General features: G+C 42.2%; 1 protein-coding gene and 1 long non-coding RNA gene across 8 annotated transcripts in view; one reads left to right on the top strand and one right to left on the bottom strand.

Moving 5' to 3' along the window:
• The window catches only part of PPP1R12A (protein phosphatase 1 regulatory subunit 12A), a 91525-nt gene extending 81951 nt beyond the window's left edge, over window positions 1-9574 (bottom strand). For 3 of the 7 annotated variants that reach the window (XM_083699073.1, XM_083699074.1, XM_083699075.1), the window contains exon 1: window positions 9039-9495. In XM_083699073.1, the coding sequence (XP_083555199.1) occupies window positions 9039-9275 (237 nt within the window). In that variant the 5' untranslated portion in view covers window positions 9276-9495. Of the gene's footprint in view, window positions 1-9038 lie in introns of all 7 variants that reach the window. The other 4 variants (XM_083699071.1, XM_083699070.1, XM_083699072.1 and 1 more) reach the window with 2 other exon arrangements.
• LOC310825719 overlaps window positions 6655-23372 on the top strand; it is a 35772-nt gene continuing 19054 nt past the window's right edge. Inside the window, exons 1-2 of the long non-coding RNA XR_014555482.1 lie at window positions 6655-8167; window positions 8308-8486. This is a non-coding gene — a long non-coding RNA (uncharacterized lncRNA). The remainder of the gene's footprint in view (window positions 8168-8307; window positions 8487-23372) is intronic.

The raw sequence follows: 23372 nt of genomic DNA, 5'->3' as shown, positions 1-23372 counted from the left end.
AGGGCTAGTTTACATACATGTAGAGAAAAATGTGTCCCTTATAACCATACAAGCTGTCTATTACAATGACAGACAAGCAGCAGATTATCTTGCGTATGTGCAAAAAGATACGTGCAGTCTTCACACTAGTATATTCATCTATACCGTTTTTCCTTATCAAGGGTGTAGGCCAAGTGCAGTGTTAGAAACTAATCGCCCAATAACACCTTAAACCTAGGTTGTGGATGCCAGAACAGTATGTCTAAGCACCATTTCTTCCCCAATGGAATTTATTGTTATGTTATTTCTATACCTCTTTATATTTTAAAGAAAAAAATCTCAAAGTGGTTTACAAGACATTAAACCATCAAATAAAATACAGAATAAAACAAATTTAAGCTTCAAGGAAAATATTTCAGATCCTTCTCTAAATGACATTTTGCTTTCCCCATATTTACCTACTTAATTTAGATACCTGTCCCATAGCAGAAGTACTCTAGGAAGCCAGTGTTGTGTAATGGTTAGAGCAGAGCCGTAGCTATTGGGGGGGGGGGGACAACCTGTGTATATAAGTAAATGTGCACGGGTGTGTGTGCCAAACTGGGTCTTTGACTAGTTTCAGCCCTGGGTTAGTGTGGCAGCCTAGGACCTGGGAGATCAGAGTTCAAATATCCACTCAGTCATGAATCTCACTGGGTGACCCTGGGCCAGTCACAGTCTCTTATCCTACCTCACAGGGATTGTAGGGATTAACTGAGAAGGGAGGTGAGCCATGCACTCCTTGGACAAAAAGGTGGGATATAAATACAATAAACAGGGGTCAGCAAACTTTTTTCAGTAGGGGGATTGTCCTCCGTCCCTCAGACTTTGTGGGGGCTGCGCGCGCTCTCTCTCTCTCTATATATATATTGGGGGATGAAAGAATTCCTATGCCCCACAAATAACCCAGAGATGCATTTTGAATAAAAGCACACATTATACTCAAGTAAAAACACGCTGATTCCCGGGTTGTCTGCGGGATGGATTTAGAAGGCGATTGGGCCAGATCCAGCCCCAAGGCCTTAGTTTGCCTACCCATGACAATAAATAAGCAATTCTGCTTACCTGCTTAAGAAAGATTGAAGGGCCAGCCAGATGGAGATTTCAGTCACCAACCTGGCAGCCAGAGATCTCCACATGGTCACAACTGAACCTGCACCAGTTGCAAAACATGCCTGGCATCTGGCTAATTTCTAACACTGGCCAGTTGAACCTTACTTCTGTTACCACACCAACACATATCACCAGAATACAATTTACCACTCTAATGTATTGTCTTTCCTCTAGAAATGTCCATTTCAAAAGCACTAACAGTAAACAAGCAGCGAAATGCTGTGAAATATCTGTCAAAAACTTCAGCTATAAGAATATAAATGTAACTTTTTCTCCTGAACACATAAATCCATCTTCGGCATAAAGTAGTTTTGGAGATGTATACTACCCATTCTCATGTTAAGCTATGCTAAGGCATGTTGCAAGTTCCAGATTCCCACTTCAGGAAGATGTTCCCCTAGAGCATGTGATACTCTACAAACGAACTGAGATGAACTAAATCAGATATACATTTTGTGGCTCTCCCCACACAACCCTGCAACATGCATGCATCCATGAATGCACACACACAATATGAAAAGTCAATAGCAAAAGAATACCAGCCACAAATACATATTAAACCAGGATTTTATTAAATCAGAATATGCATACCTTTCCTGCTTTTTTTATTCCTTCACGCAAACCAGGAAGTTGCAATGAACCATAGATTTTCACTGCACATGAACCAGGAATTATGATTAAAAACTTCCAAATAAGGAAACATCACAAGTTAAACTTAAAACATCTCACATTCTGACTTAAAAATTCTGTGAACACAGCCACTGCATGTGACTTCACAAGAGGCTTGGAGAAAGACCTACGGTAGATTTCAACAAACATCCTGTAAGTTACCATTTATACCAAAGAGCCAGTCCCAGCAATGTGGTAATGAGGTTTAGGTTTCTCCAATTCTCCAAGCCAGAATTTTAAGTAGCCCTAAAATCAAATAGGTATAATTGACACAAATAATAGAGTACACCTGCAACTTATGCTCACTTTACAATGCAATCACACCTTGTGGGGGGAGGGTGAAGGAAGGAAGGAAGGAAGGAAGGAAGGAAGGAAGGAAGGAAGAAAGAAAGAAAGAAAGAAACCCGCCATTCCCCATTTATTTGTTTTTCCCCCACCCACGCACCCAGCAGGTTTTCCTTGCTTATCAGACTCCGGGTAGGATGTGGGAGCGAGCTCCCAGGGCACTCCAGCAACCTCCCCAGATCCAGGTAAGCAGCGCTCAGCCTTGCGGGGAGAAGCAGTTCCAGGAGTTCCAGACTTTGTGCATTTCTGCCTTTGTGCATGGGATCCCAGGAACCAAGCCCTTGTGTAAGTGGTGAGCCAAACGTACTTTTAAAAGTACCTTTATATTCCTCTGATTCAAATGGGAGCATTCTTGGATATCTTCCTTGAATCACTATCACTAGAAAGTGCTAAACATTTGGTTGGATTCTGCCCTTTTTTTAACCAAAGCACAAATAAATTGGGATGTAAGTTGTACTGCAATATAGAAATATAAATTTTACTTCTAAGTATTTTATATAAGTAAATACAAAATATCTGTTAAATTCTTGAGTTTAAATATTAATAATGTTTAAAAACAATAAAAATTCCCAAGAGCACATTCCCAAAGCACATTCCCAAAAGCTATGCCTCCATTAAAATTAGAATTACAGTTGAGCTTTAAGACTACACCGAACAGGAAAGCTCTATACTCACATGCAGTCAACCTCAACACACAAAAACAGTAATTTCTTTTTTTCTTCTTCTAAAGGAACCAAAATTCACATAAACCATTCAAACATCACAAAAATATTACATATTGGGGAAAGGGCTCTCTGCACAACTTGCATTTTTAAGACAATAGGGATAAGCAGAGAATAGACCATTTTTGGTTGGCCTTGCTGACCAAGCCAAAAATTTCAGTCACTCACCCACCAAGGATTAGGAAGGCAGGGAGTTAACTTGGACACTGCTGCTTGAAGATACCTCAAGCACCCAAGGAAGACCCCCTCCTACCAGTCTTTGTCACTCCTAAGGTCAGCAAAGGGGGATACTGGCTTGGTCCAATCCCAAGTATGGGAGCAGAGGACAGGGATCCTCACCCACCACTGCACTGTCAAAGTTGGAAGGCTGATTGGTAATCACTCTCACCAGAGGGCAGACCACACTCACCAGGAAAAAAATACTAAAACCTGAAGATAAACAATATTAAAAGAAGCCTCCAGTCCCTATAAATATTTTGGTGACTTAGATTAAACTTGCTTTAACTAAGGGATTTAGAACTTTTTCAAAGTTAATGCAGACTCTTTCTTCAATGGTTCATGCTGCGCTACCACTACAATGTTAAAAAAATGGCAAACTGTACAGGTGTCAGAAGTTCAAGAGCAATGATTAAGGTTTCTAATTTGGCAACATCTATTCTTATATTGATAGATTCATGAGTGTCAAAATCATAAAAACAGACAACAACTGCCACTAGCAGAAATGGCTATACAGTACACTGAGAGAACAGGCAGAACAAGGAATCTGGTCTTCACCAGTCACGTGATTATCTCCAAGTTGTCTTTTTACATGCATCTGGTCGCACAGCAGACTTACATGGTACCCAAGCTTATGGTGAGAAACATATATATATATGTTTGGTTACTCTAACTACCTTTCTGTGATACACTATTAATAATTTTTTCCTAGCATCACAATTTCTGTATGTTTTACACCAAAGGTATCACAATGAACAAGTTCATTCTCTTGAACCAATACAACAACAACTAACTAAAGCAACAGAACAAGAACTCAATGTTTGTACTGTTGGCATAAAATCTTGCAAGCACACACTAGTATACTCTGTAGCTTATCTACACAACCTTAGCCAAGTTATGTGCCCTGTAGTTAAAAGCTTCTTAGACTTGATACTTAATAACATTTAGCATCAAGGGTTACTATCCCCAGTTGATTTACTTGTACAACAAATAAAAGATCTGCTGAAACCCTAACAAGAGAGCATACATATATAATTATGTCCATTGCTTCAAATTATACCACCCAAAAGCAAAATCATTTAGCTTACTTGATAATGAACTCTGGTCAACTGAATTAGTATCACTGCACTACGAAATAACTTCTTTCAAAATCCTAAGGAAAAAATAGGGGGGGGGATCAATATACAACTCTATCACTCAGTTTTAGTTATTGTATTGTTTTAATTTCTATACTATCTTCCTAATACTAGCTGCTCAAGTCAACTCACAATAAAACCAAGTTAACTGATGACTGATAAACCACTGGTTTTTGAAAATACTGACAACTGAACTTTTTAGAAAGATAAAACTGACAAATGGAAAGAAGTGGGTTTAAGGCTCAGCCTACTACTGTTAACATACTCAATGCCCCAAACAGAGTTCAATTTACTGGTTTTAGTGGAAGACACTTAAGTCAATGCTCACTTCTCCTATTGAAACCAATGGGATTTAAAGACATTTCGTTTCACTGGAACATACCCAAAGTTCCCGCCAAACACCTCAAGACACTTTTCCAAGTCCATCCTGAATCTGTTTCAGGTTCTATTGACTTAGCGTTAAACTAAGCCTTGTAATTTCTCATCTTGCTAATTACAACCCTCTACATTATTATTTTAAACTTACTTCTCGATTGTGAAGTACTAAACAGGAATTAGTGCAAACGGACTGTTCATTATCCTGTCAATGAACACACTAGTCACATGATTTTTACAAAACATCTTTGTGGGTTGCTTGCAGCATGTGTGAAGAGGGTGGTTCAAAGAAGAAAATTATCCATTGGGATTCTCTCAAGCTGTGTTAGAAGAAAGCTAGCATGCCTATCTTACCATGCTGATCCATGTTTTTGTAGCTTCCAACCTAGTCTAATGCAGTACACTTTAAATGGGGCTGCCTCAAAGAGGACTTGGAAGCTTCATCTGATGCAAAAGTGGCTGTTTGCTTTCTAACAGGTGTTGCAAGGCACACCCACAAACAACTTGTGCTGTGCAAAAGCTGCCTTTGTGCTTCTGGTGCAATTCAAGGTGCTCATTTTAAGATTTAATGACACAATGGGACACACATAGCCACGGGACCAGCCCTGCTCTGTATGCATTATCTATGCCAAATAAATTTAGTGTTAGCAAGGGGAGGAGAGGGCCTTTTCTGCTGAAGCCCTATTGTTCTGGAATGCTTTGTCCATTCAGGGAAAGAAATGATCTTCTTCAGTGTTCGGTTGATTGTTTTTGGCATGTTCAGTGATTATTTTATTCGTTGTTCCAATTCACTGGCTAGCATTTCTAACTTAAATGTACTTTTATTTTTGTAACCTGTATTGAGCTATTTGGAAATGCAATGTTGTATCTAACTAAAGCAATGTGCACAAAGTCACAGCCAGAAGCACTAGCCAACAACGCATTTTAGCATGCATCAAAACAGCTTTTAAATGGAAAATTAAGTTCATACACCATAAATGCAGTTCATATGAATACAGTGGTACCTCGGGTAAGTACTTAATTCCTTCCAGAGGTCTGTTCTTAACCTGAAACTGTTGTTAACCTGAGGCACCACTTTAGCTAATGTGGCTTCCCGCTGCCGCCGCACCGCCAGAGCACGAATTCTGTTCTCATCCTGAAGCAAAGTTCTTAACCCAAGGTACTATTTCTGGGTTAGCGGAGTCTGTAACCTGAAGCGTATCTAAACCGAGGTACCACTGTATATATTTTGAATCTATATGAAGATGAGCTTTAGAAGGCAACAGGTTTTGGAGGTCATTACACATTTCTTACACAGGAAGATACAAGTTTTGGAAAGAGATGAAGTTGTATTCTAGTTCATCTCAGAAAGAGTGCTACTACTCTGTGCCAGTTATGTTTGATTTGACATCAAAAGACCAGTAAATATATGGAAAATGGCTTCTGCAGAAGAATTTCCTACCTAGGAAGTCACCAAAATTCAAAAATATTAATAACTGCTATCAACTGACAACAGTGTTGAACCATCTTTCACTCTCATTTTACATCAGAGGAGAATAACACTGAACAGCTTCTTCTTTCTGCACAAATATACAAAACTTATTCTTCTCTTTAAACCAAAATCATGTTACCACTACAGAAGACTAAAGAATAAACAAAGTAGTGATCCATAATAGGTAAGTTTTTCCACATTAAACCAGCGTGGCTGGCCCTTACTTAAAAACACTAAATCACATAGCTGCATTTAAAATTGTTTTGAATGCTGACACAGAGAAGTAAAATAGCTTTTATTGCAACTCTACAATTCTATGATTCTATGCACCATATCATGTTGTTGAGCATGTGTATTCAGAACTCAATCTTGACAAATGATGTGTATGCACCAACAGAAACTGATCCAGCCACCATATATATTTTGCCCAGCAATGACAGCAGCAAGTTTCAGTTTCCATTAACAGTACAGACGATCCTAACAGCAGCTGAGTGACATTTCCTTAGTATGAATAAGTTTTAAGTTTAAGAGCATATTACGGGCTCTAAGTAGTCAATGAAATTCCAGATTTAAAAACCTATTTGGGGGATACAGTTTGACAGATGCAGTATACCTTGGAAAGTTAACAATATTTTCAGTCACATTATATCATGCACAAAGTTACTGAACTCTGGTTTTCCGTGGCTTACATGTTGACTCAGAAGTAAGTTCCACTGTGTTTAATGGGGCTTGCAGCCAGATAAGCATGCTAAATAATTCCTGTGTGATTCTTGTGGCCCACTACACCAAAAAAAAAAATACACCCAGTAGAGACAGTAGCAATTCCTTCCACACACCAAGTTCTTTATTCTTTGCCAGTCCCAATATGGAACTTCTTCAGAGATTCCCTCACCACATACATGAGCCTATGGCCAAAGTTTTATGCATACTTTGAAAATTGCGCTAGGATTTGCTCCCAAACATATGTAGTCAAGCACACCATTAAAGCACTGATTTTCCTTTTCAACTACCTACATGTTCACAAAGCCTCCAAGATGCCTACTGATATTATAGCCTAACCAATTTTATGATATTAAGCTAAATGACATTAGTCTAAGGGGACAGAAGAGGAAGTTTAACACGGACAAAGCCCACATTGTTAAATTATGCTACCAAGAATGTTCAGTAATTGCTAGCCAATGAGGTACCGTTACCTATAATCTTGTGATGATCATTACTTCATTAGCACTGCAGTATCAACTTTTTAGTTTTGTGACAAGTAGTTCTATGAAGTTTGGATTTTCTAGTACTTGTAAATAGATTAACATCTAACCCAATAAAATGCAGCCTCATCAATAAAGCCATTTCTTCAGCATAAAGAATCACAATAAAGTCAAGTCTTTAGAGTCTTGTCATTTTTCATCCTAACAGGTTTTAGTTATTCTTTGGTTTCTTCTCTCTGTAATTTATTCTGTAAATAGTACACATATGAATTCTCTGAACCGATTGCAACCTGTCAACAGAAGAATGGCAGGTTTTATTCAGGAGACACAACTGATTATACACCTTGCACAATAAAAAAGCAAGATATGCACAGCATGTAAGCCATCCTCAGCTCTCTTGAAGCAACACAACAGAGAAGCTTTCCTCATATTCATTTCATCATCATAAATTTTTAATACATACTAAATTGAAATCTGTATTTCAGAGATTAGTAAAAGACTCCACACACTTAACCAGCCAATATACTGCAAAGAGAATTTCTACCTGATTCAACAGGTGATACTAATTACCATATCTCTATGATGCTACCAAGCCAACTGGAGTTGAAAACCAAAATCAAACTGTCAAAGTGATTATACTTGCTTTTCTGATATTCACTGACCCTAACGTTGTTATTGCTTTTGGCCTGCTAATAGAACCTTAACGTATTCAAGCAAACCCACATTATCTCTGGATTGCCACAGTCTTTCCTTATTTGGCTAACATTATGAGATTCCAATCAGACTCCTATAAAACTTTAACATTCACAAAGCATCCATTTTGAGAAAACCTCGCAAGTGGTATTCCTTCCATTTTCACTAAAACGTTAAGTTTCAAGGAGTTGACCAAACAAAAACAAGGTAAAATCGCTATAACTATTTTACAACGACGGGGGGGGGGGCAAAAAACACGCATACCAAACACGAATTCGAGTTTGCCTTTCACACCGCAGAACAAGTACCGTTCAAGACCTGTAACACAAGTTTTGTTTTGTTTTTAGAGAGAGAGCATGCGAACTATTTAGGATTATTCGGGAGGAGAGCGAGCTTGAGCAGGGAGTCTAATCTTTTGGAAGGGAGACGACAGCGTTCACACCGGGGGCAGGAAACGGCAGCCGTTCAAACTGCGGGACAGGCAGCCACTTCCATCACTGCCAGAGGTTGCCCCCTTTTCTCGAAGGTAAGGAAGGGAGCTTATTCTCTCAATTCCCGGCCATATACTGGGGACGAATGGGGGAGCCCTCGAGCCTCCCTCCCGGTAGTCGGCGTCCCCTTCCCCCCTCGGAGGAGTCTCCCCACCCCACGCCTCACCTCAACCCTGCCAAGTGCAAGAGAGGAAGGAAGAGGAGCCTCGCAATTGTCACTGCCTGCCGGGGGCGGGCGAGGGGAGGCAGGCAGGCAAAAAAGCAAGGCCCGGCTCCCCGGCCTAACCCGCCCAAGCAAGCAGGGAAGCCTCCTCCTCCTCCTCAGCAAAACACAACATTCCTACGGCACAAACAAGGATGCGCGCAGCCGGCCTGGCTCCTCTCTAACGGCCGGGAGGCGGGAGAGAGAGGGGGGGTCCTTCCCAACGTCTTCCTCGTTCCGCTCTGAGGGAAGACGGGTGTTTGTTGGCATTTCCCACCCCTCACACAAGCACCTCAGACGGCTGCCTCCCCTACCCAACTCCCCGGGCAGTGGAGGGCTCCTTCCCAGCTAGGCCCCAGCAGCCCCCGGGGGCCCGAACACAGACCTGGTGCAGCGCGGTGAGCCCGTCCACATTGGCGTAGTTGATGTCGGCGCCTCGCTCCAGCAGCCGGAGCACCTCGTCGGTGTCTCCGCTCGAGCAGGCGGCCAGGAAGACGGCGCCGTCGTCGAACTTCACCTTGGTCTTCTTGCGCTTCACCACCGGCGGCTCCTGGTCGGTCTCGGAGCCGATCCAGCGCTTCAGCTGCTCGTTCCGCTTCTGCTTGGCGTCCGCCATCTTCATGCCCTGCTCGGCTCTGGTTCCCTTCTTCTCCCGCTCCCTATCGCCTAGCTAGCTATCACTCGCCCGCCCGCCCTGCCTTGCCTCGCCTGCCTCCCTCAGCGGCGGCGCTCCGCACCCAGGAGGAGGAGGAGGAGGGGGAGGCGGGGAAGCCCAAGCGCCGCCTGATTCCCACACAGCACCGCGCGGCCGAACGCTCCCTCGCTAGCTTTGCGCGCGCGCGCTCCCTCGGCCCCGCCCACAAGCGCCCGAGAGGATGCCCCGCGCGCCTGCTCTTGCCTTGCCTTGCCTGCCTAACTAGTTAAGCGCTGGGCGGGGCGGGGGCGGAAAGAGAGGAGGAGAGGAGCGCCCGGCTTCTTCCGCGTAACATCTCGCGAGAGCCCCCGACGAGAAGCGGGCGGCGAATGAAGTTGGCTCTTGAGGGAGCTCCGGGCGGTGATTGGAGGGAAGAGGCCGGCGCTGATACGAGCGTGCCGCGGGAAGCGGGCGGAGGCACTGCAGTAAGGGCAGCAGCTGCGGCGAGGGTGTGAGATGCCCGCAGCTTCTATCTTCGCCTTTGCAAGGCTTACGCGAGAGCAAGTCCCTGTTGAAATGGATGGGATTTAGTTGCTTCCCGAGCGAAGGCTGCATGGCGAGCCTGTGCAATTCCCTTGCGGGGAAGCGAGTTCCATTGACTTCAGCAGGGTTTTACCCCTGAAGGAAACGCGTGCGCTTTAAATTGTTGCAAAGCAATTCCCCGGGAGTGAGGAATTGCAGAGGCAGGCAGGAAGTGCCGGCTTGTGGGCGATGTTGGAAGCGGAGCCGCTAGTACGAGCCTGCCTCTGCCGGGCTGTCTCGGCAAGCGCTGCTTTTGCATCCGTTCTTGTATTATATACCAAGTGCGACAAATTCCGGAGGAGCAGCAGCAGTCCTCAGCAAAGAAACAAAAATAAAAAACTGGTGGGGGTGGGTAATAAATCTGTTAATTACACAGTATATCGGTCTTTAAGGTGCCCCCGAAATGGATGGGTTGGTTTTGTGTTTTTAATCGAGCTTTCGAACAGCGTACATGATGAACACAGTAGTCAACAATTCACAAAAAGGTCGCCTCCAGTTTTGAGACACAAAAAAATATGTAAACAAGCCCTGTGTGCAGAAGGTTGGGCTGCAGTCTTCCCTGCAGTTAAACCTGGGCGTGCCCTGCCCTGACCACAACATACATAGTCATAACTAAGATTAATGCTCTTGAGGTATGCAGACTGACACTCTGGATGTCATTTAGAAGTCTCACTGTGTTTAATGAAGCTTATTCCCTTGTAAATGAGGCTTACTCTGGTATCATCCAACTTTAAAACATGAGATTATATATTCCTTCTTTCGAAAGGTACCAATGTTCAAAACTGCCTGTAGACAGCAGGAAAGGGGTGTTTATGCAGGGATCTCATAGTGTTGAATGGGGTTTTACCATAAGGCTACTACAGTCCTTTCAGCACTTGTGTGAGATTACGGCTTCAACTATTAACTATTCCATGGGATTAACTTAATACATTAATAACTTCTCGATAAAGATTCTCTTTATTTATTTGTAGTTGTTTTATGTTGTTGTCGTTTAGTCGTGTCCGACTCTTCGTTACCCCATGAACAGGCACTCCTGTCTTCCACTGCCTCCCGCAGTTTTATACCCCAAGCCAAAAAAAATACTACCAGAGCTGCTTACAGAGACTTGGTGAAAAGGCAGTCAATTTTGTTCTGTCTTTTGATTACTCTGATTAATCAGACAGATTTCCATTATGTTTAATTGTATGCAAACGTATACTGATTTAATCAACCAGCTGAAACTTACATGACTAAGCAACTAAGATATGGCAACTGAGTGACACCTAAAACTCATTTGAATATCAAATTGTTGTTATTTTGTAAGAATGGGGTTGATCCTTAGCAGATGCCAGATTGGTGGTTTAGTGACAGAATGACTGTTTGCTACATCAGGGCCAGATGCAGTGCTTGGCCAATATAGAACATCCTGTTTATGAAAGCAGGTGTGCTGCAGTGGTTAAAGGCTGGGTTGTGGAAACACAGGTTTGAGCCCTGTTGGAAGTCTCGGTGCAATTCGGCTTGCAGTGTAGACTTATGTACCTGCATGAGAAAGGATAGAGAGGAGCCTCCAAGTATCCTAGACTATACTTGTGCTCACCTATTGATCTTGCTTCAGGTTAGACTGATACTCTTCTGTTGCTGATCTGACCTCATTTCCTCCTCCATGTCATCCTTATGAAAGCAGGCATACTTGGAACACTTTCTGCTAAGATGAAAGAATAAGCATGGCTCTTCCCATCTCCAACTAGGGATCTTACATAACAAACATGTATTTCCTGTAAAAACCACCACCATAGCTTTCTTATTTTCCAAACCCAGAGTCTCAGTGTGATTATATCTAGGGTAAGGTGTCCAGCAGAGGTTTTGTATTAAAATTAATTTCTGCTGAATGTTTCAATTCCAAATGTCATCAAGCTCCTGCTCACTAATGAAGTTCAATTTGACCTTAAGCAAGGCATTATCTCTTAATCAAACCTTGCAGAGTGGTTCCGCCCTTCTTGGATGGTCATATCCAGAAAGTGATGTTTGGACAGTTCTCTTTGGCCCCATGGAGACTTCAAGGTGGAGTTCCTCAGGGTTTGATTTTAACACCCATGCTGTTTAACATCTACATGAAAATGCTAAGTGGGGTCATCCAGGGCTTTGGAGTACAGTCATACCTCAGGTTGCGTTTGCTTCAGGATGAGCATTTTCAGGTTGCGTCCTGTGGCGACCCTGAAGTACCGGAAAGGGTTGATTCCAGGTTTTGCCGCTTGTGCATGCACAGACGCTCAAAATGACATCATGCACAGTCATGGCGAATCGTGACATGCGCAGACGCGGTTTGCGTTCTGCTCAGGTTGCGAACGGGGCTCCGGAATGGATCCCGTTCGCAACCAAAGGTACCACTGTATGTTGTCAGCAATATACTCATGGCACACACCTCTATTTCTCCTTTTCATCTGCAGTTGTGGCAGTGAATGTGCTGGACTGCAATGGACTGGATGAGAACCAACAAACTGAAGCTCAGTTCAGATAAGATTGAGGCAATGTTAGTGAGTGGTTCACTAGACCGGATGGATGGGAGGTTGCCTGCTCTTGATGGAGTTACACTCCATCTGAAGGAGCAGGTACATAGCTTATGAGTATTCCTGGACCCATTGCTGTTGCTTGAGGCTCAGTTATCCTTGGTGCCACAGAGTGCCTTCCATCCATCACCTTTGGCTGGTGGCCCAGCTGTGCCCCTATCTGGACAGGGGTATCCTAACGTCTATCGTATAGTTTCTGGGCCCAATTAAAAGTGCTGATTTTGTCCAATAAAGCCTTGAATGGTTTAGGACCGTAATACCGTAAGGACCACCTCCCCCATATGAACTGAGCCAGGCCCTGCAATCATCATCTGAGGCCCTTTTTTATGTGCCTCCATGAGAAGTCAGGAAGGTAGCAACACGAGAACAAGTGTTTTCTGCAGTGACTCCTCGTTTGTGGAATGCTCTCCCCAGGGAGGCTCACTTGGCACCTTTGTTACAGATCTTTAGGTGCCAGGCAAAGCATTCCTCTTCTCCCAGACCTTTGGCTAATTAAACAATTATTTTTAAACTGGAGGTTTTAAACAAACTTTTGTTTGTTACTATGCTGTGCAGTTTTGTGTTTTTATGTTGTAAACTGCTGTGTGATCCTCAAATAAAAGGTAGTGTAGAAATTTAATAAGCAAAAAGAATAGAATAGCATAATATAAGGTAATAATATATTATTAATTATAAGGTACTGTACTGTAATAATCTTATGTAGCCATTCTGAGCACCTAATAAAAATAGAGATTGGATGATACCAATACGACATAACATAAACATATGTTGTGCACCTTGGTTTGGTCTAGCAAAATGCCAACAACACCAGCAGCTTTTCTCACTAATTATGGGATTACATAACATCATTCTGGATGTTCCTCTCATCCTCAGAATAAACTGAATCAGGCAAAAGCCAAGCCTTCACTTAGTCATTCCCTTTCCTCCTAGCCTATATCCAGCAAGCCTGCAGAGGTCAGATCAGTCAGATTGGAGAAAATGCTTGTTCAGTGGTCAAATCCCAATTATAAAACTCCCTCCCGAGGCAGCTCTGCCTGCTTTTAATGAATTGATCAATAAGTAAATCAATCATAAAAATTATTCACAGAATGGGGATTTGTGCTCTCTGTTTTTTAAATGTGCGGGACCAGGTGTCTTTATTTGCGATGACAAATGAAAGCTAGAACTTGGACTCAGTAGATATTTTCTGAATAATTGACTTTGTTGAAGGCTAATTAACCCTGGACTCCTTTACCATAGAAGTGCGCTGGTGAAGCTTGTGCAGTCATCCAAAATCATCGAATCCAAACTCTGTTAGGCTATGGAAACATTAGTTTAAGCTCCTCCTTCATTTGCTTGCTGAGCAGCATTAAGCACATTACTAGTGCTTAACAAATAATAGAATCTACAAACCAGGATATAAATGTTCTTTAAAAATGTTTGCAAAAAAATACAAACACAGAGTGAAAGTATGTAAAGCAACTTCACTAGCGCTGTTCAGGAGAGTGGGAACATTTTTTTTCTTTAAAGAAGAAATGCAGCTCACTGCTGTAATAGTGTTCTACATAAAGTGTTATCCTCATATTAATTATGTATTAATTTTCTGTCCCAAGATAAATTGTACTTTAAAAGAGGATTAGGATTATGCAGTCTTATTCATCAAGGGAAAAGTGGACTAAATAATAAATACTATATTATATTATATTATATTATATTATATTATATTATATTATATTATATTATAATAAATACTAAATGTAGAGTGTTTCTTAAATAAGTACAGTTGCTGTTCAGAGTTCTCCGGTTATTTAATCCCCCCCCCCCGAAACATCTCTTACATGCAACATAGGTAAAGGTAAAGTGACCCCTGACCATTAGGTCCAGCCGTGGCTGACTCTGGGGTTGCGGCACTCATCTCGCTTTATTGGCCAAGGGAGCCGGGGTACAGCTTCCGGGTCATGGCCAGAATGACTATGCCGCTTCTGGTGAACGAGAGCAGTGCACCGAAATGCCGTTTACCTTCCCGCCGGAGCGGTACCTATTTATCTACTTGCACTTTGACGTGCTTTTTAACTGCTAAGTTGGCAGGAGCAGGGACCGAGCAACAGGAGCTCACCCCGTCGCGGGGATTCGAACCGCCGACCTTCTGATCGGCAAGTCCTGGGCTCTGTGGTTTAACCCACAATGCCACATGCAACATAGACAAAGATTAAAAGGTATGATTCATATTTCAGTGGGGAAATAGGATCTATCAATGTTTGCAGACTATTACCAGCCAAGAATAAATAACACTTTTAAAAGTATTCATCAGATTTTTACACCTATGCTTTGCAGTCCTTTGTAACTAACTAAACCAGATATTCCCTGCAAATTTCTATCATTCCTCTGTTAACGTGAGTCTCAACACCCAAAATCATATGTATTTGATTGCCCTTCTTTATACCTAGAGCAAAGCATACATCAGGAGGCTTTAGTTTGCTAGGAATCAAGTCTACACGTCCAGAATTAGTGCTCAACACATTACTTCTAAGGGACGCGGGTGGCGCTGTGGGTTAAACCACAGAGCCTAGGGCTTGCCGACCAGAAGGTTGGCGGTTCGAATCCCCATGACGGGGTGAGCTCCCATTGCTCGGTCCCTGCTCCTGCTAATTCAAAAGCATGTCAAATTGCAAGTAGATAAATACCGGTAGGTACCGCTCCGGTGGGAAGGTAAACAGCGTTTCCGTGCACTGCTCTGGTTCGCCAGAAGCGGCTTAGTCATGCTGGCCACATGACCTGGAAGCTGTATGCCGGCTCTCATGGACAATAAAGCTAGATGAGTGCCGCAACCCCAGAGTCGGTCATGACTGGACCTAATGGTTAGGGGTCTCTTTACCTTTACCTTACATTACTTCCAGTAAATGAACTACCATAGCCTCTAGACTCTAGAGGGCCGTGAAAAATTGTATCCCAGGCTTTTTAGACTAGTCTACCCAGGTACTATCTGAAACCAAAGGGGCACATTGGTTGCTAGGTGTGATTTTTTTTCTTCAGCTCTCCTACCCCACTAGTTATTTAACTAAGAAGCAATGTGAAATGATTATGGAGGGGTTTTAAACTCAGCAACTCCAAAGTAGAAATAAAACACAACTATTGAGCAAGGGAAAGCATTTGTCCTTCACAGCAGAGTAGCAAAGGGTATGGCTGATGCTCTTTCATCAGATTTGTTCCATTACAAATCCAGAAAACAAGGGAATTCCATTGGGCCACACTATGGAGCCACTGCTGCTCGGGGCCCGCCTTGATTTGATGTTAAAATTATGCAGCTGTGTATCTGAGAACTGTACATTAGACCTATTGATGGTTTTTATTTACTGTAACTTGAGGTGCTTGAGGTGGGAGTCACCTTCTAGATACTGCATAAAAATGAGTCATCAAAACTGTAACTCGTATCATAGCAACCGTTTCATAAATTATCTGGCTTTGAATCAGACTAGCAACAAGCTGTAGTCAGATTTGCCAAACTACTTACTATTGAGAAGTCCTATTGCAGCAAGATCCACTGCTTTAAAGACTGTTAACATGATATTGTCACAAGTGTCTTGGAAAACAGTTCAATCTAATTATAATTTTGCCGCAAGTCTTAGTCAGAAGATGAGGTTTTGTTTTAGATATTACATAGTAGAAAGAAGATTTGACTGTATATTGACGCCAAATGGTGATGAGCATTGAAGTCAGTGACGTTTAGATTCTAAAGATTTAATGCATTCATTTGTCATCAGAGCTAAGCTGTTGCAAAGGCAGTCCCACTGCTGTCTTATCATGAACAAAAAGCTTATTCATTTTTCCTGATGACTTCGGGGTCACCACACTTGCCTGACTGCCTGGTCATTTGCAGCCTCATGTCTGTTCGTCACTCTTCTGTAAATCTTGTTTTCTCCCATATACAGAGTGTCAATATCAACATACACCATTTTTCTAACTCAGTTTCAATATATGGGAAGAGGAGGGGGTTAGTGTGATCCCACAGTGTCTTGCTCTTCAGTATTACCTCAATCTGCAGATAAATTGACTTGGGAAAAACCAGAGGAGAACGTGGGTACATAGAGGCAAGCAAGCACCATAGGTAAAACCAAACAGCCTTATTGTCTTCATGGTGGGCACCTCCATATACAAACTCTACACTTTTGGATGGATAGCTGAATTTAACGCTACTCTTGAATCAGAATATTCATCTATTGCAGACAGGGGCTGAATTCGGATGCACAGAGGTTTTTGCCTGGATATTCTCCCCATGAATATTTTTTAAATTAAAAACCCCCATTCTTTATTATGTAATAAATGGGGATATAAGTTAGACTTTGCCAGACATCTCTAAGGAAGGTCAGCTTTGCAGTTATGCATTAGTATGATTTGTTTTGAAAAAAAATGGCACTTAAATATTTAAGCGTACCAGGTTCTATGTGTTTAATTTCATTGTTTAGCTGTTGCATAGTTTCCCAACTATGTAGCTGCTGGCAAAAAGCAGTGGGCTGCTCTTTATTTATGTGCTGCTGCTTTCGGGAGCTTTCATGACCGGCTGCAGTTATAAGTTGTTGCTTTATGCTTTGGAATATGTGTGTCAAAATGCATAGGATACCAACAAGCTCTCCTTTTATGGTACAGAAGATGAAGAAGACAAAGAGGAAGCGTAATTTTAGACTGTTTGCCATAACTGGTTTTATAAGAATCCCAGCTCAGGATTTTGTTTTTATCCTGGTGCACGGAGATTCAGGCTTGTGCCTGTTCTTGCTAACAGCAATAGTTAAATGCGACTACGGTTTTCCAGCACCTTGCTAAAAATGTCATCTGAGAACTTGGATGTCATGGCTCTCTGTTACCAAGCAGAATGGAATTCGCAGTGCAACATGGACTATTGTGCCCTGTTGGTGTGCATGGCACTTTGCAGAAGAGGTCCCTGCCCCAGGGACCTTACAGTCTAAAGTTGGGCACAAGAAAGGGAGGGGAGGGGAATGGGAAATTGGTATGTGGTTATTTTATTCACAAATGCTCAGGCTTAGTCACACTAGGACATGGAGAATAAGAGGTTGTTGTGCCAAAGGCTATCGTCCTCCTTGCAGAAGAGCCATGCTTATTAATATGTACACACACACACCCCTCAGTTCTCTGCTGACATGCCTTCTTTTCCCTAGAAAATTCTGGGGAAGAGAAAGCTTGTGAACACCTGATTCTCACCCACTATTATGTTTCACTTCTATGTTGCATTGGTGAAGCGGATATAAACAAGACTATGGGAGAGTCCACTATAGCTTGGGCCAGGGTTCAAATCCCTGTTCAGCCACAAAACTCCCTTTTCCTGTTGTGGCTGCAAAGTACAATGAAAGCGAGATGGCTTGATGTTTCCCCAGAAAGAATCCGCTCCGCAGGCTTTTAGTTCATGAGATCCATAGATGGGATATAGCACAAAAGAGCAAGCTGTGTGACGTGCATATTTATTTATCTTTGCAGCACTGAGGAACAGCCAAGAAAAGGGCTGCACTTTGGATGCCTGCTGGTCAGAAGGCGGGTACACATGACTCGGGCAGCCTTCTCTTGTTCATATAGAAAGGAGGAGGCTGCTTGTGCAATTCTGGAACTTGGCTTTAGAAATGAGAGAACGTTTGAAAACTATTCTATTAAAGGGTATGTTCAGAAAAGGGACGTAAATAGAGGCTGGAATGTCATCTCTGAGGTTCTCATGGCTTATGTCAGCAGCAGAGCCCCTACATGGAACTCTTGCCTTCTTATGTATAGTTCACATAAGGACAAACAGCCGTCTCCATTCCCCAGGGAAGCCCCGATTACCAGCCCAGTGCAGAGTTTCTAAAGCGTTCCATGCAAAACAAAAGGCAGAGCCTGGATTTGGGACGGAGCAGAGCCAAGACACAACGGCACATTTAGAAAAGTTACTTAGGTGGACGACTGTTAAGCCCTACAGTGGAGATATTTTATAGCTGACTTTTGCCAATGTAGCTGAATGAGCTACATCATTTAAGGGCAGATACGTCTACTGATGGGTGTACTTAATTCAATCTGTGCAGCTGCTCTTCCAGATCCTCCAAGTGTTCCTATTTTCCAGGGATGTCCCTGATTCAGAGAAGACATCCCAGTTTCTGATTTGATCCCAGAATGTCCCACTTTTCCTTAAGACGTCCCTGTTTTCAGTGGAGGAATTATGGAGGGTATGGTAGGATGTTCCTATTTTCACTGGATACATATTGGAGGGTGTAGAGTTATCTGACCCCTGAGCCATCTGAAGGCAATCCTGCATAGGGAAAGGTGTTTTTTTTTACATGTTTAATGTTTTATTATGCTTTTATATATGTTGGATGCTGCCCAGAGTGGCTGGGGCAATCCAGTAAGATGTGTGGGGTATAAAGAGCAAAATAATCATTATGGAATGGGACGTCCCTATTTTCGTTGGAGGGCATGCTCTCCTCCTTAACCCCCATCCCCCAGTAGAAAACAGGCATGTAGAAAACTGTCTCTGTGCTCCAGCTTCCAACATGCACAAATCATAGATGGGGGAACGTCACACAGCATGCTGAGGAAAACTTCAGATTGTGTTTAAAGAAAGATGAGCTACACTAACATCTGGACATGCACACATTTGACTTAAATCGAGAAGCAATATCTCTGCAGAGTGGAAAATAATCCCCAAGGCTGAACTCCTCATTGTGGATGGGCTATATAGATTAATCTTAAAAACTTGGCTATATGTAACTACATCTCTATAATTTGTTTTTGTTTTTTATACTGAACATGCTCCTTTTAAGGTTCTGCTAATGTTTGTACGATTATGTGCTAGTTTGTAAATATGTTTATGATAAATCGATAAAAATATTAAAGAACTGAGGCATAAGACTCAGGAAACTGGTATGTTTTCATAGCTCTGCTTATGCCCACAAGGAAGGGATGCAGTGTGGCCATCAGAGAGCCGTTGACCCCACTGGGATTTCAGTGCCTATTGATGACATTTTTAGCTCAGATAAGCCTTCCCAGAAGGGTGATCCCGGCCATGCCTAATGTCAGTTTTGCAAAACAGGACATTTTTTTAAAAATGTGTTCTTAATGTTGTTGTATATTATGATTCCATAAAACTTTTTGTTGTGCGCCACTTTGAAATTCTTCAGAGATGAAGCAATTAATGCATTTTTCAAACAAATAAATAAGAAGGCAAAGTTTCAATAAAGGGAGGAATTATATTGGAGTCATAGCACTCTTAAGCACAGTTTTTGTTCGGCACCTAACATCATAGTTAGACATATGTTATGTATGCAAGAGTTTACATCTAGAAATAGATCTGGCTTCTGCTTTTGTGGCATCAGGCTACATAAAGGTGCTCATTTATATTCTGATTTCCTGTTATGCCAGAGGATCCGAAGGAAGATAATAAAAATACATATTGTGGTGTAGAAGGGAATTGGGAGAAAGGGTATAAGGTGATCAAATCCTTTCTTTAACAGGTATGTAGTAAGTTTAAGAAAACAGAAAGATCCCTCTTGGTTCAGGCTACAGTCCAGCATTTTGTTCCCAAGGTGACACAACCAGAAGCCCTCATGCAGGCTGTGGAAGCAGTAGCAAGATAAAGGTAAAGGGACCCCTGATCATTAGGTCCAGTCATGACCAACTCTGGGGTTGCGGCGCTCATCTCGCTTTATTGGCCAAGGGAGCCGGTGTCCAGCTTCCGGGTCATGTGGCCAGCATGACTAAGCCACTTCTGGCAAACCAGAGCAATGCATGGAAATGGCGTTTACCTTCCCGCCGCAGCGGTACCTATTTACCTACTTGTACTGTTGTGCTTTCGAACTGCTAGGTGGGCAGGAGCTGGGACCGAGCAACGGGAGCTCACCCCGTTGCAGGGATTCGAACCGCCAACCTTCTGATCAGCAAGTCCTAGGCTCTGTGGTTTAACCCACAGCGCCACCCGCGTCCCACAGTAGCAAGATACCATCTAGTGTAACGGCCAAGTCATTCTTCAGAGACAGCCCTCTGTAAAAGACAAGTTTTCAATAGACACCTAGATACAAAAATAAGAGACACTGGCCAAAGTCCACCCATTTTGGTGGTGGGCTTCAGAGAGGAAAGCGTAGGTAGTGGTACATTGCCGAGCTTTCTGAAGGTGTCAGAATAAATGTGGTTGGGACTGCTGCAAAAAACCAACAACCTAACAATATCCCTTCAGATGTCAAACATGCAAGGTTGAAAATGCTTTACATGCTATGTTGGTGATAATAAAAACTTTATTAAGTTACGGGGGTGGGTGGAAATCTAACAATTATAACCCCTCACCATTCCATGCAGGTTTCTCAGTTTAATATCAATGTCTCACTTTTCCAGTTGGCAATAAGCAAAAGAAACATATAAGAAAAACAAAACAGGCAGAGTAAAGGAAGCACTAGGACTCTGGTTTTGAAACATTTTCCCACCCCTATGCACTGATGTACTACACCTATTTCCCACAGAAAATATGTAGTTATAAGCAACTACAATCTTCTAACTAAGTTGCCCTCGGAAGCCTTGTTATTATATATTAATAATAAAGATACCATATTGTTTTCTTTAATATTGGGTGCTCTGTTAGTGCCTTAATATGACTGGAAACCAAATTAAAGTTAATACGTTGTCTAGCAACCCAGAGAAACAAACATTTAACTGTTTTCTTATAGTGCATGCCATTTACTGACTCCATGCAAATGAAACAAGCTTACTGCAAGGAGTAAGTTAATTGTCCCTCTTGAGAACGTGCTGGAGGTTTAGACTCTGGATAAGAGATGTGTCACTCCTTGTGAAAGTTATCTGAGCCTCGTTAATTCTTTCTAGTCAAATCAACCCCTTCATTTTTACTCCTCCTTATGGAGTCCAGACCATGCCACAAGGTTGGAAGCATGAAATAAAGTAGTTCAAGAATATGATGGCAGGGAGGAGGTAGACAGGAGGAGGAGAGAACAGGGAAAGGTCACATTTCCTACCATTTTTTCCCCCTGAAGTCTTTCCCTGTTGCATTATAGAATGGATTATAATGATTCAATTATTAGACCCATTGCTCCAGAGCTCTAGTTGAGTAGAGGCCCTACTGCTGGCCCAGATTCTTAATTTTTAATGATGTTGGCAGTGGGTGTTAATGATGCTAGCCACCAACCTGAGTTTTGTAGTCTCATAGAATGGGGGTGATGGGCTGTGGGGAGTGGCAAAAGGAAAAGAAGAGTTGATGGGGGGATGCTCCATGAAACCAGATCTCTTATTTGTATTCCATTTTGGATGACACAAGAAGAGAAGCTACAATTCTGTGGTTCCGTTTTCCTGACTATATTTACATGGAAAATAGATGTACGAAAGTCAGAACTGCAGTTAGCACTGCAGTAAATCACATTGCCTCTGACTTAAATGGTTGTTCGCTGTCAGCAAAATGAAATGCTTAAAAAAGGGATCCAGAGAGATTATTTTTTCCTAAACATCATCATCATTAAGGTTTTATATCCAGAGGCTGTTCCCCTTCCCCGGCTCCACCCCCGCTTCTGCTCAGTGTTACAGATTTATTTTTAAATATGATAGAGAGCCAATTACAGGATGGGCATTTTTTTGTCTTTCTTTTTTTCATTACATAATGGTAAATGGAGTATGGGAGTTAAACCTGAGAGACCTCAGCCAAGTACGCAAACTGGGTGGCCTTGGGCAAATCACTAGTGCTGTCACTCCATGTGTAAAGAATAGGAACCTGCCTGAAGTGCCCTCATGAGGGTGAACATAAAGATGGCAAATCTTTTTGCACAATAAACCCTTCTCTGGATAATTTAGATTTCCATCAAAATGTGTCACATGGCGGCTGAAATGAGCTGAATTAACTCTAGTGTACAGATAGACTTTCAGCATGGGACGTATTGCTTTTCAGACATCATCTGCCATTGTTTGGAAAAGATGGATGTTTCTGAAAGTGAAAAAAGACTTCATTCAAAAAACAGACTAGAAAATGAGTCTTAACAATAGATCTTTATTAGAAAGGGCACCGGACTGCTATGCATGTTCCACTTGTTCATAGTATTGTATCGTTCTGAGTCAGCTGGCTCAGGCAGGAATAACAATCAGAGTTCTGTACAGCAATAATTGCTTGCTGAGGCACTAATTGGAACAAATTGCCCCCCAGGGGTAAAACATTGCATGATCTTTGCACCGTTGAATCTGTCCATTTCTCAAATACTGCAGTGAGATTTGAATGCAATACAACTGTGATCACGAAATCATGGTACTCAAGCAAGAAAGAGGTAGGCAAGTGAGTAAGACCTGCATCATTTTCAAGATTTTCATCTCTGAAGGATTACTTGCTAATTAGTAATCTGATGTATGATGAGATAAAGCAAAGGACTGAGTGTAACAATTTACTTGACAAAAATAAAATGTGGTTTGCTTCCCAAGTATTTCACGGAGTACTTTCTCCTGTATGAACCTCCACTCCCTCACAAGGCCTTAAGGTTGACTAGTATAGCCTACTCTGCTTTATTTCATTTAATGGTGTATGGTTATTGTCTGCGAGAAGAAGGGACATTTTGTGGTGGCCCCAGAGTTGTGGATAACTCTTCCCAAGAAATGTGTACATCGGGGTAGCCAATGCAGCATGACTGTTGGCCATGCTGCCTACAGCTGACAGAAGTTGCAATCCAACATCTGTAGTACACCACACTGGCTTCTGCTTATGTCTGTTCCCTGTTCTCCTTTTAATTCTGCCAGGCTTTTAGGGGTTAGTGGAGATTCTGTCTCTATGTAGTTGTAAATTTTGTTTTTTTGCTTAGCTGTTTTTCTATTTTATTAAGATTTTTAGTGTGTAGTTTTTGAGTGTTACAATTATTAGCAATATATATATATATATATATATATATATGCGCTTGCAAAGGGGCTGTTTTGATGCTAAAGTATTACTTCAAAGGACATACCCAGATCTTACAAGAACAAAAATCATGTTGCT

Source organism: Podarcis gaigeae (assembly GCF_964106915.1).
Source record: "Podarcis gaigeae genome assembly, chromosome: 10".
Classification (NCBI taxonomy): domain Eukaryota; kingdom Metazoa; phylum Chordata; class Lepidosauria; order Squamata; family Lacertidae; genus Podarcis; species Podarcis gaigeae.
This window is presented reverse-complemented; position numbering and strand designations above follow the sequence as displayed.